The following is a 13,342-nucleotide window of genomic DNA, read 5'->3' as shown; positions in this document are numbered from 1 at the left end:
GGGCGCATCTCAAAATAAGACAGCACCACAGAGCAAGAGAATTATGCCGACTTGGAAATTAATTCAAAATCAAGCTGCCGGTCTTTCTTGATAAAGTTACCAAAGTGGATCCAAAGGTTTGCCAGCAAATGATCTCGTTATGAATAAAAGAATATGTTTGTAACCATACATTTTCTTAGTTATGTCTGGAACATCTCAAGAAAAAACTATCTCCCTTTAGCATGCTTTCCCTTTGAGAAGGACTGATGTGAAAAATGGGAAAAAAATCCTAGTGTTGCTCCTAGATTGTTCATTTAATGTTGGGTCAAGATAAAGGAAATGGTTCTCTTTAAATGACCATGCTACGTCTATACTGAGCTCAAATCACAACTTGGTGTTGGCAAGGACTGACTGTGATTGGATAAAATAACTTCCTTTCCTCACCAACAGTCAACTTGCACAAGAAAATATTACATTCAGGCTGTGTATTTTCTACTGCACCTTTACTTGTGATACTTATCAGGAAATAGCTCCTGATAATGTTACATTTCTTTTGATATGTGAGGAAATAAAGTACACTTTAGATATTAGGTTGTCACAGATGCCATGGGCAGTCAATGGATTAGAAAATGCATTTAATCCAACTAAGTTATACTCTTGGGAATTAGGAACAGGAGTACCTTGAGCCTGCTCCACCACTTAATAAGAGTACTGTTGATTAGATTGTAACTTCAGACTTCAGTTCTGCGTTCCTGTCCAACCTTTCACCCCTTGCTTAACAAGACCCAATCTAGCTCTGCCTTAAAAATATTCAAAGACTCTTCTTCCATCAGTCTTTGGAGGAGAGAGTTAAAAAGACTCACAAGCCTCTGAGGGAATAAGCTCCCCTCACGTCCGCCTTAAATGGGTGACCCTTTATTTTTAAACAATATCCCCTCATTCCAGATTTTCCCTCAAAGGGAAGTATCCTCCCCACCTCCACCTTGTCGAGAGCCCTCTGGATCTTATATATTTCAATGAAGTCGCCTTTCACACTTCTAAACTCCAGTGGATGAAAGCTTCACCTGTCCAACCCGATAAAACAACCTGCCCATTCCTTGGATTAGTCGAGTGGAACCTTCTCCTAATTGCTTCCAATGTATTAACGACCTTCCTGAAATAAGGAGACCACACTTAATCTCACCAATGCCCCACTGAAGCATAACCTCCCCACTTTTGTACTCCTTTACCCTGGCCATAAACAATTACACTCTGTTAGCTTTCCGAATTACTTGCAGTAGCTTCACACCAGCCCTCTTGCAAATCATGTACAACAACACTCAGGTCCCTCCGTATCCCATGCCATTTACATCCATGTTGGTAATACAGTGGAGAATACACACGAATGAAATGCCCTGTACCCTCCATTCATTGGAGATCTGCTGGTGATGTAATTTGCATTTGATATGTTTCCGCTCAATCACATCTCAGATTCAACTCTGGACGGCACCAATAACTAACGCTACCTCCTGTTGTGACTGGTGTTTTTCGGGGTAGTCAGATACACTCATCAGCTGCCCAGAATCCCCGAAGGATAGCATTTCAGTTCATCTTCATGAGGGAGATTCTCTCTTTGGGGGAGGGGGCATTGGGGGTTAAATCACGGGGCTCTACTAGCTTCACCACTGTGCAATCCCAGCTAGTAGAGCTACTGCTTCTCAGCTCCAGAAACCCAGGTTCGATCCTGACCGAGGCTGCCTGTGTGGAGTTTGGACATTCTCCCTATGACTGCGTGGGTTTCCTCTGGGTGCTCGGGTTTCCTCCGGGTGCTCGGGTTTCCTCCCACATCCCAAAGAATGCAGGTTGGTAGATTAATTGGTTAACTTCTCCAAGTGTGTGGATGAGTGGTTAGAATCTGGGGAGACTTCATGGGAATGTGGGGAGAATAAAATGGGTTAGGGTAGGATTAGTGTAAATGTGTGCTTGATGGTTGGCATGGAATTGATGGGCTATAGTGCCTGTTTCCGTGCTGTGTCTATCTGTGGCTCCATAACTGAGAATAATTTCATGAATACCCCAACAAACATTGACTGAGGTCATTGCTCCAGCTACGAAAGGGGATCTGGACCACCAGGTCGTAACACCTCACTGGTCTTGGAGAATGAAGATTGCACAGGATAGGAATAGTGATGGAAGCAGCCCCCAGATTCACAGGTGCTGTCTGAGACATCTCATCAAGAGCTGGAAGGCCTTGAACACTGGTCGAGGAACCCCTTTCCCCTTCCCCCAACAGTGAGAAGAGTAAGGACTGCCATCTGCTCCCAGGACTGAGAAAAGTTGAATGACCTTGCTGGACTAGTTGAAGTTTGCTGAGGCAACCGCAAATTTGCATCCAGATTTACCACACGCAAGCAATTACCTCTCCTCCAATGTTCAGACACACATCACGTGTCCAATATGTGATATTTAACACAGTGACCATTTCCATCACACACACTGAAGCACACTCACTAACATTCCCCATTCCCTGAAACTGGCATTGCAGGTAGACAGGGTGGTGAAGAAGGCGTTTGGCACACTGGCCTTCATCAGTCAGGGCATTGAGTATAGAAGTTGGGATGTTATGTTACAGTTGTACAAGATGTTAGTGAGGCTGCTTTTGGAATATTGTGTTCAGTTTTGGTCACACTGCTGAAGGAAAGATGCCATTAAGCTGGAAAGAGTGCAGAGGCGATTTACGAGGATGTTGCTGGGACTCAAGGGACCGAGTTATGGAGAGAGGTTGAACGGGTTGGGGCTTTATTCATTGGAGCGTAGGAGAATGAGGGGTGATCTTACAGAGGTGTATAAAATCATGAGGGGCAAAGATAGGGTGAATGCACACAGTCTTTTTCCCAGGGTTGGGGAATCAAGAACTAGAGGGCATAGGTTTAGGGTGAAAGGGGAGAGATTTAATAGGAACCTCAGGCACAACTTTTTCACCCAGAGGGTGGTTGGTATGTGGAATGAGCTGCCAGAGGAAGTGGTTGAGGCAGGTACATTAACAACATTTAAAAGGAACTTGGACAGGTACATGGATAGGAAAGGTTGAGAGGGATATGGACCAAACGCGGGCAAATAGGACTAACAGATGGGAATCTTGGTTGGCATGGATCAGTTGGGCCAAAGGTCCTGTTTCACTGCTGTATGACTCTATGACTCTTAAATGCATTGCCATTCACAGTTGACATTACACATCAGTCAAATAATGCTTAACAATTGGTGCTCCCCTGTTGAATTTCTGAAGGTGGCTGTTTCTGAACCTACACAATGAAAACATCAAACCCATCCCATCCTGTTTTTACCTGTACTACATCAATGCACTCTGTACTAACTCAATGTAACTGCATTGTGTAATGAATTGACCTGTACGATCGGTTTGTAAGACAAGTTTTTCACTGTACATTGGTACAAATGACAATAATAAACCAATACCAATACCAATCCTTGTCAAAACAATCACCAGATTGCACACCACAAGGTGAATTTGCCTTTAATTAGTCATTCTGGTCTGTAAAGCACAGATTAGGTGGACAACCCCCCTCCCCCCACCTGTGATCACATGGATTTGGGAGCAGGTCAAAGGTTTAAGTGCTCAGAAAGGATCCACACTGGGAAGCCCCCACAACCTCCGGTTCTGTCAGACTGTGTGCGGCCAACACTCTCGGGAGGGGCAGGTTGCCAATTTCAACATGTTGTTAACTGATTAAGATCAATTTTGACAAGGGTTTTGAACTTCAACTCAGTTGGCTCGTGTTTTTCGAGCTTCCCTGTCCTCGAGAGCAAAAGTAGGTCTTGAACCCTGAACCTTTGAGGCAAGAGCGCGAGCAGCTGATCCCCTGCCAGCTTCCCGTCACTGCCTCACGCAGCCTACACCGTAACACACCAACGTACAGTCACAGCAATAGAGCAAACACTATTACTCTCTGAAGACTTACTGATGAAAGCAAAGAGTTTCAGAAACTGATACCTAAGCTGATATTAGCTACATAAAGGTTTAATTGCAATGAATATCAACAGCTTTACAGGTCTGGATCTAGCTCCAGTTGTCAAGGGTGAAGATTGAAGCCTCTCTGTCCAAGCTTCTCAGAATAACATTTATTGCAGCTCTTTTATAGTGTATATTGCTGCGGAATTATGATATTCTGCTTGTTCCTGCCATCTTTGGAAAGTAAATTTTAAAGAACTGAGTTTGGCATTGAGTGATGTCACAGCCTTTACGCACATCACTACAGTGAAAACCTGTGTCTTTGAAATACCCTCAAGTCTGCTTCTTCACAAGTGAGTGGGAAACTACAACCAAAACTTAGAGCAGAATACCAATTTGCTGGTTGTGTTCAATGCAATACTACCACAACACTGAAAGGTATGGTAAAGCAAGTGATTACAGGCAACAGTCTGATTGCCGCTTCACAGCCTGTCTTGGCACCACAGCTCCCCAGACAGAGCAAAATTTGTTTCCTGATAAACGTCTATTGAAAGAAAATGGATTACACCTGGCGAGACTGAGCACTGAGATACTTTGCATTATATCAACAGGGGCTGGAGAACGTCAAAGCGAGCAAAATCTTCCATTGTAGCATATCAGACTTCTAATTTATTAGTGGCGTGTCTGCAAGTCTCTCTGTTTGTTGACATGAGGTGGGCTTGGTGGCTTCCACTCTATATGTGCAGTCACCCGCGATTATGCAGCAGGGCATGGGAACTTGCTTTGAGGTGTCTCAAAGTACGCACCATTGCTCCCCATTTTGGTCCACTGCAGCCTCCTGGAGCATTCTAATATATTATCCCGATTACCTCTCTGTTCCGCACAAGGATAGACTGACACAAGTAAAGCAAAGGAGCTCTGCTGCCTTTTTACAGGGTACAGTGTTTTTTTTTCTCTGAAAACCCAGCCCACATAAAGCTTTGCCCTTCTGAGAACTTTGCAAAAGTGCTGGAAAATAATTAGCAAAGATCCTATTACTGGGATTAACTAATTCCAATCACTGAGGAGTTTCGAAAGAAGGGCTAATTGTGCGTATTTGAATTTTACGAAATCACTTGTCCAGCATTTAAACTACTGTAACCATGAGCAGAACGTCCCTTTGTTGTCTGCTGAGAGTTACATTGAACCGAGCAACTATAATTGTATTTGCCTAGAGATTCAACTACAGAAATTCAAAGCTTGGGATCTTATGCATAAATCACAAAAAAGTTAGCAGGCAGGTGCAGAGAATGGTTAGCAAGGCAAGTGGCAAGATGGCTTTTATTGCAAGATGCTAGGAGCTTAGAAACAGGGAAATATTGTTACAGTTGTGCAGGGTTCTGGTGAGGCCACACCCGGAGTAACGTGCACTGTCTTGGTCCTCTTATTTAAGAAAGGAGAGATACTAAAAGAGATTAATTAGGCTGGAGTCACAAGGGACTACAAATACTGGAATCTGGAGCAAAAAACAATCTGCTGGATGAGTTCAGCAGCTTGAGCAGCATGTGTGGGGGGAAGAGGAATTGTCATTATTTCGGGTTGAAACCCTGCATCATGACTGATTAATTATGTGGCCTTAATTAGGCTACTTCCTGGGATGAGAAGGTTGTCCTGTCACAAGTGGCTAATAAAATTAGATCTATATTCTTTGGAGATAAGAACATAGAACAGTACAGCACAGACCAGGCTCTTTGGCCCACAGTGTTGTGCCGACATAGCTAATCCCTCCTACCTACAGAATGCCCATATCCCTCTATTTTCCTCTCATTCATGTGCCCGTCCAAGCTGCTCTTGAAAGCCCCCAATGAATTTGCCTCCACCACCCTATCAGGCAATGTATTCCAGGCATCCCCAACTCTCTCAGTAAAAAACGTACCCCTCACATCTCTTCTGAACCTACCCCCTCTCACCTTCAATGCATGCCCTCTGGTATTGGATCGCTCAATAATGGGAAAAAGATATTGCTTGTCCACCCTATCTCTGCCCCTCATAATTTTATACACTTCCAACAGATCACCCCTCAGCCTCCGCCACTCCGGAGAAAAGACCCCAAGTTTGTCCAGCCTCTCCTGACAGTACATGCCCTCTAATCCAGGCAGCATCCTGGTAAACCTCCTTTGCACCTTCTCTAAAGCCTCCACATCCTTCCTATAGTGACGTGACCAGAATTGCATGCAATACTCTAAATGCAGCCTAACCAGAGTTCTGTAGAGAAGAATGAGGGGTGATCTTATTGAAATGTATAAGATCTTTAGGAGACATGACAGGTTAGATATTGAAAGGCATTTAAGAGGCATTAAGAGATACTTACATGGTCACTAAAATAGACAAGGCAGTGAAGAGTACGGACCTAATGTGGGGAACTGGAATTAGTGTAGATGGGCAAAAGGGTCGGCATGTATGTGTTGGGCCGAAGGGCTGGCTTCTGTGGCTGTACTATGTTTCTGCTAATGGGAGAATCTGGAACAAGGGGACACAGTTAATATTCAAAAGATCATGGAATTGAGGGCTGTGGGAAACTGACACAGAAGAGGAGATGAGGGCTGGGGGGATTGGCCATGATGGCATTGAATGGTGAAGCAGGTTTGAGGGACCTACTCTTGCTTCAGTTTTCTTTTGTTCTAATGTGTGAGGGGAACTGAGGTGCCTCAGAAGTCTACTGCAGATGAAGGGTGTGCTGCATGCCTTTAATGTGACTGCTTTGGTCGCTATCTAAATGCCATCAAAGTTCACTTGCAACTAAGAGCCAAGAGTTAATCACAAGCTACTAGGCATTCCACATGTCCATGCATGAAGAGGTGTCACCCCACAACTTGCAACTGAAAGTTGCTTTGGGATTACAAGGGTGAGTCATGGCCAGAAGTATCCAATCAAATTTCAACATTGGTACAATTTGACGCAAAGATAGTTGCAAGCAAGATTCACCTCTGGTTAAATCAAATTTCGGTTACATGGGCTTTAGACAATACACCTGTCCAATTCCTGCGTTGGAATTCACCACAATATTTCTGATCTTTCTCCGCTTTTCCAACAAAGAGCAGGCAAACAATGGAACTAAGAGGGGCCTGTCTCTATGACTTTACAACATCAGTTGAAAGGCACCTATTGACAGAACAGAATTGAAAAACATGTGTGTCTCTTACTGGATGGTGAAGACCTACAACTCATTCACTGGAGAGGCTGATATAACACAGTTGGCTGCTCCCTACTCTGACCCCAACCCATCTCTTGCAACAAACACGATGTTGGCTTTAAATCACAATAACAGTAAATTCTTCTCAAGAAAATTGTCTCACGCACTGAAATTGGCTAAACATCAAATCTAAACCATGCCACTATTGAAGTCAGCTTATCGAGCCTCAGAAACTATTGTTCACCATTGTTTAAAACAATGTCTCCTAGGAGAATAACACAGTTGGTTGCACCTGCTATATTCTATCTTCGTATTGTCTTTGAAATGAATAATGTGAATTAAATGATAATATATCTAAATCCATTCATGCTTCCTTAGACAGAGAATGAGGACATTCAACCCATCACATCCATGCCAGCCCCTAGCAGAGCCGTCTTATCAGTCCCATTCTCCCACTACTTATTTCCTTGAAGCCTGATATTTTACTCTTTCTCTCATGCTCATCAACACCTCTTTGATTCTTCTGTCACTTACCCACATTAAGGGGTAATTCGCAGTGACCAGCTAACCAACCAGCACATCTTTGGGATGTGGGAGAAAACAGGACCACCCGAAGGAAACACATGTGGTGACGGAGAACGCGCAATCTCCACACACACACAGCAGCCGGGTTTAGGATCGAACAGAATTACTTCAGCTAACAGCAGCATCACTATGCTACCAATGAACTGGAGCATGTTACAGTCAATAACACTTCAAGGCACTGAAATACTCTCAACGCAACACTAAAATCTTAAATGTTACACCCTTGGAGATCTTACGGCATTCGGAGTAAATCCATTTAAAATTTACCACAAGATTTTCCAATCATTTTTTGTCAATGGTTGGGAAACCCAACTCTATTTAAAGTTTGTGAGGAATATCAGCAAGTGTTTTATCCTAGGAGTCGGATTGTTTTAGAGAATGGTGAACATTAATTTCTGAGGCGTGATACGAGGATTCCAATGGTAAAAAGGTTTAGATTTGAAGTTTAGCCAATTTTATTATGTGGGACAATTTTCTTGTGAAGAATTTATTCTTATTTTAATTGGTAATTGGTTTATTATTGTCACATGCACTGAGATACAGTGAAAAGCTTTTGTTTACATCACATCCAGAATCATTCTGTACATAAGTACATCGAGGTAGTACAAAGGGATTAAAAAACAGAATGCAGAATATGGTGATAAAATTCAGAATTGTGATTTTTCCAGTTAATGCCGATATTATTAAAAAAAACTTTGTTGCAAGGCTGAGATTAGGGTTTATGAAATACTGTTTGAAATAAAAATGCAGCAATTAATATTTGGAATTCCTGAACGAGGACGAGCTGAGATTTGAACATGCAAGTGGAGAGATCCAAGAGTTATCGCAGGGAGTAAGAGAGGGAAGTGAGTGCATTCTGACATACCCTTAGCTCTGTGGAAGGTGGTACCAAGTGTCTACAGTTAAGACATCCACTGACTGGGCCAAACTCACAAGCAAGTATCCTGTGGCTGCAGAAAGAGAGATTACATGACAACTGAACATTTTAGAGTGTTATTTATACAACCGAGAGGTAACCTTAGTAGATCGAACAGGGTAGATATTGGGAGAGTGTTTCTCCTGGTTGAGGAGGCTGGATCTAGGGAGCCAGTCTCAAAATAATCGGGAAGGAGAACGCTTTGATTTGAAATGTGGGAAAAATTCTTTGTGCAGTGGTGGCGAATCTTTGGAAATCTCTTCTCGGAGGGCTATCGAGGCTCAGGCAATGACTGCATTCAAAATGGAGAGAAGCGTAGATTTCTAGATATTAAGGGAATCAAGGGATATGAGGATAGGGCAGGAAATGGTGTTGAAGTGGAAGATCATCCATGACCTTGTTGAATGGTGGAGCAGGCTCGATGGGCCAAATGGCCTCCTCCCTCTCCTATATATTTTTTTGTTACTTTTGGAGAATCACGGCTGAAAAATCCACTGATTGTAGATTGCCATCGGAAAGGCCACTTTGCAGAACTTCAGGACTTCTGTTCCTGAAGGTAATCTGTTAATCTTTCAACTGGTTTAACTTATCCTTAATTTTTATTTCTTTCAGGTATGGGGAGAAGGGGAAAGCAGTTAGAATTGAGAAAGTCATTTACACGGGGAAGGAAGGCAAGAGTTCCCAGGGATGTCCAATTGCAAAATGGGTAAGTGTCTTTTTGTTTGGTTTTATGTTTATCTTTGCTCTAAATCTCCACTGAAAGGAGTTTCTGAGGCTTGTCCTGTAGCAGGTGGATACCCTCCAGATTTCTGCCCAAGTGCACACAATACAAGCTTGTATAGTGCTGGTAACCTGCTTATGGTGTTGCACCCAGATCTGACCCTGCTTTTTTCCAGATTCTTGCAAGTACATTACTGCCAGTGTTTAATCGATCTAGATCAATAACAGGAACCTTGACTGATTTATTTTTAACTTGGCCAAACTGAGATATTAGTACTGACTTTTGCACATCCATTGTCTGATTGTGGCTACACTATTCTCCATTAACATAAAGTGAGTAATTTATTAATAAGGCTCCTGCTATTACACATAAACCATCCTACATTTATTAAGTAACTGCTTTTCAGTAGCAGTGCCAACATTTCATAACTTTTTTAAGTGGATTCAGTTCATTAAAGCCTTTTCCAAAAGCTTCATTTTAGCACGTTTATACAAGAGGATTATGACTGAATAACATTAAAATATGAACGTACTGTTAAATGACATGTCTATGATTTTAAGTCGAGCTTATTGTCATGTGCACAGTTACAGTGAGGTACAGGTACAATGAAAATCTTGCTTGCAGCAGCATCACAGGCAGGTAGATTCAGACAACACACAGAACATAAATTATACATAAATTGTACGTTAATTATAGAAGACAGTGAAGAAAAAGTCTGTGCAAAACAAGACATTAGTGGAAAAGCACAGTTAGAAACAAGGCATGGCAGTGCCCCCTTGCTGAGGTAGGGTTAGGGTTGTGCAGGTCAGTTCAAGAACCTGATGGTTATAGGAAGGTGGCTGTTTTTGAACCTGGTGGTGTGGGACTTCAGGCTTCTGCAAGTGTTATCTGATAGTAACAGTGAGAAGAGAGCATAGAATATAGAACAGTACAGCACAGGAACAGGCCCTTTGGCCCACAATGTTGTGCTGAACCAATTACATTGGTAATAAAATGCCCAACTAAACTAATCCCTTCTGCCTACACAATGTCCATATCCTACCATTTCCCTCACATTCATGTGCCCAGCTAAGACCTTCTTGAACACCCTTATTGTATCTGCCTCCACCACCACCACAGGCAGCACATTCCAGGCACCCACCACCCTCTGTGTAAAAAAACTTGCCCCACACATCTCCTTTGAACTTACCCCCTCTCACCTTAAATTTATGCCCTCTGGTATTAGACATTTCAACCCTGAAGAAAATATACTGGCTGTCTACTCTATCTATGCCTCTCGTAACCTTATAAACCTCTGTCAGGTCTCCCTTCAGCATTTGCTGCTCCAAAGAGAACAACCCAAGTTTGTCCAACCTCTCCTAATGGCACATGCCCTCGAATCCAGGCAGCATCTTGGTAAACCTCTTCTGCACCCTCTCCAAAGCCTCGACATCCTTCCTATAATGCGATGACCAGAACCGAATGCAATACTCCAGATGCCGCCTATCTAAAGTTTTATAAAGCTGCAGCCTTTATAAAATGTCCTGGCTGGTGGGGAATCCCTGATGATAGATGCCACTTTCTTGAGGCAGCACCTCCTGTAGATGCTTTTGATGATGGGGAGAGCTGTGCTCATGGTCGACTGGGTTATGTCCACTGCTCTCTGCAGCCTCTTGCATTCCTGTGCATTCGAATTGCAGTGCCAGGCTATGATGCAACCAGTCAGGATATTATGTACAGTGCACCTGTAAAAAGATTTTGGTACAGGTAGAACACAGAAAATGTCTCCCTCTCACTACCAGACAACATCTACCACCGTGTTTGATGGATTTTTTGAGGAAGTTTAAAATTTACAATTTTCATTGTCATTTAAAAATATTAGTTTTATTTCAGAAATCTAATTATTTCTGTACAAATATTCCTGAATTTTTTAAACAAATCCTCAAAAATCAAAGGTACACATTCCAGCAATTGCAAGAAAAAAAATCAAGTGATTTTAATCAAATCTGTCTAAAATCCTTTTCATTCCCACTGGAATGTAAATGGAGTTCTTTCCTGCATTCCAAATAAGTGCCAATATTAATTCTGTTATACCATGTACAACAGTATAGACAACTCGTGATACACATCAAAAGCAGAACTTCTGATTTCAACCCAGCAATTAAAATCACTGAATTGTCACTACATGTTAGACTCAGGTGGCTATTAGCTGCTTTCAGATGGGTCTGATTGGTAATTTTGTGCACAGAGTTCGGAGGACCAATCACTGGCAGAATCCCAGGTACTGTGTGTATCTGGATGGATATGGGCAGCATATTAGTGTTGAGAGCAGTTGTCATGTTGGATGGTGAGTATGAGTGAAGTGTTGTACCAGAAAAGGTTCATAGAAGACCTCAAAGCTTAGGTGGAGCTTGTAGAGCATCTCAGCCTTTGGTTAACGCTCTGAAAACTAAAGCCTACAGAGTACAAAAGAAGCCCAAAGTGAAACAGGAGTTTGCAGGCCAGTGATGTCGTATCCTGCAGACTTAGTGTTCTCTCCAACCCAGATGGCTGTTTTTAAACAGGTACAAATGAGGGTGGCTTTGTCCAATCTCGGGAGGACCGCTTGTGGACAGAACTGTTGAATATTATTCCTTTTCATGGGATCTGCACAAGGCCAGCATTTACTGCCCATCCATAATTGCCCTTGAGAAATTGGTGGTGAGCTACTTTCTTGAACCACTGCTGTCTATGTAGTGACGGTTCTCTCTGGTGATGTTACATTGTTATGATGTTACATGAAAGTGACATTCACATCCTGTACATGAATAAATAAGTAAATTGGCGAATAATTACTAAGGCAGTGTCTAGAATCCTTCCTAAAATCTCTCCTCCCTCAACACATCTTGAATTGTGATGGAGTATCTGCACCTGGGTATCTCCCTGCATCAGTACTACCTGCTGTTTGCCCTCCCTTTGGGGCAAAACACTGCCGCAGTTAACAGCGCCGCTGCCTCACAGCTCCAGAGACCCAGGTTCGATCCTGACCTCAGGTGCTGTCTGTGTGGAGTTTGCACGTCCTCCCTGTGACCGCGTGGGTTTCCTCCGGGTGCTCCAGTTTCCTCCCACATCACATGGACATGTGGGTTGGTAAGATAATGGAGCATTATAAATTGCCCTTAATGTTTAGGTGAGTGGTGGAATCTGGGGGAGTTAATGGGAATGTGGGAAGAATAAAATAGTTTAGGATAGGATGAGTGTAAAAATGGAGTCCTTGAAGGTCAGCATGGACCCAGTAGAGCGAATGGCCTATTTCTGTCCTGTATCTCTCTTTGACGCCACAATTCCGTAACACTTTACTACTTTGACATTGTTCCAAAAATACAAGTTGTTGTTGCTCTTGTAGCAAGTGGTGTCTATCTCCCTTTCCTGATTTCAGAATAAATAACAATCAAAGGTTAAATATTATCTTTGTTAATCTTTCAGCACATTATGAGAGTGTTGGAGTTGAGCAAAGTAAACATTACACAATTGGGAAATGAAGGCAAAGTTGAACGAAAGCCCTAGGTTCAGATAGGTTAAGCAAGAAATTCTTGGAACATCTATAAAGGACTTATTACAAATAAAAGTGATGTGAAGTTGCTTGAAGGTATTCTAAAACAGGAAGGTCTCTTTCTCTGCATCTGTTTCCAGTGCAGAAGTTACAAGAGTTCTCCTTTTAAAACAAAATTCAGGTTGGGAGAAAAGATCAGGGAAAAAAATATTTGGAAGCAATCTTATGACCTTGCAAATACTTTAAAAATTATTTGTCAAGAATGTAACAACGCAAAATACTCTGTGTGATTTAATAGCAGTTTGTTTTATGGTTAAGATAGAAGGGTATATTTTTTAATATTTTGCAAGAGTTAAATTCGGTTTAGTGGTTAAACTTTGACATCTTTGCCTTTAAGGTTGTATATTCCATGAAATAGTACCAAAGAAAAGGCTCACGTGTTAAATAACAACTTTGATTTCTCTGTCACCAATTCTGCTGAAATGTTACCTTTTTGTTCAATGTTTTACCCT

General features: G+C 42.3%; 1 protein-coding gene across 7 annotated transcripts in view; it reads left to right on the top strand.

Annotated features, from left to right (window-relative positions):
* The window catches only part of LOC127584136 (methylcytosine dioxygenase tet3-like), a 259,452-nt gene that overhangs the window by 210,658 nt on the left and 35,452 nt on the right, over positions 1–13,342 (top strand). For all 7 annotated transcript variants that reach the window (XM_052040712.1, XM_052040715.1, XM_052040716.1 and 4 more), the window contains one exon: positions 9,211–9,304. In XM_052040712.1, the coding sequence (XP_051896672.1) occupies positions 9,211–9,304 (94 nt within the window). The remainder of the gene's footprint in view (positions 1–9,210; positions 9,305–13,342) is intronic.

This window comes from Pristis pectinata, chromosome 29 (genome assembly GCF_009764475.1).
Source record: "Pristis pectinata isolate sPriPec2 chromosome 29, sPriPec2.1.pri, whole genome shotgun sequence".
Classification (NCBI taxonomy): Eukaryota; Metazoa; Chordata; class Chondrichthyes; order Rhinopristiformes; family Pristidae; genus Pristis; species Pristis pectinata.
The sequence above is the reverse complement of the archived record's forward strand: the minus strand, read 5'-3'. Positions and strand labels throughout refer to the sequence as shown.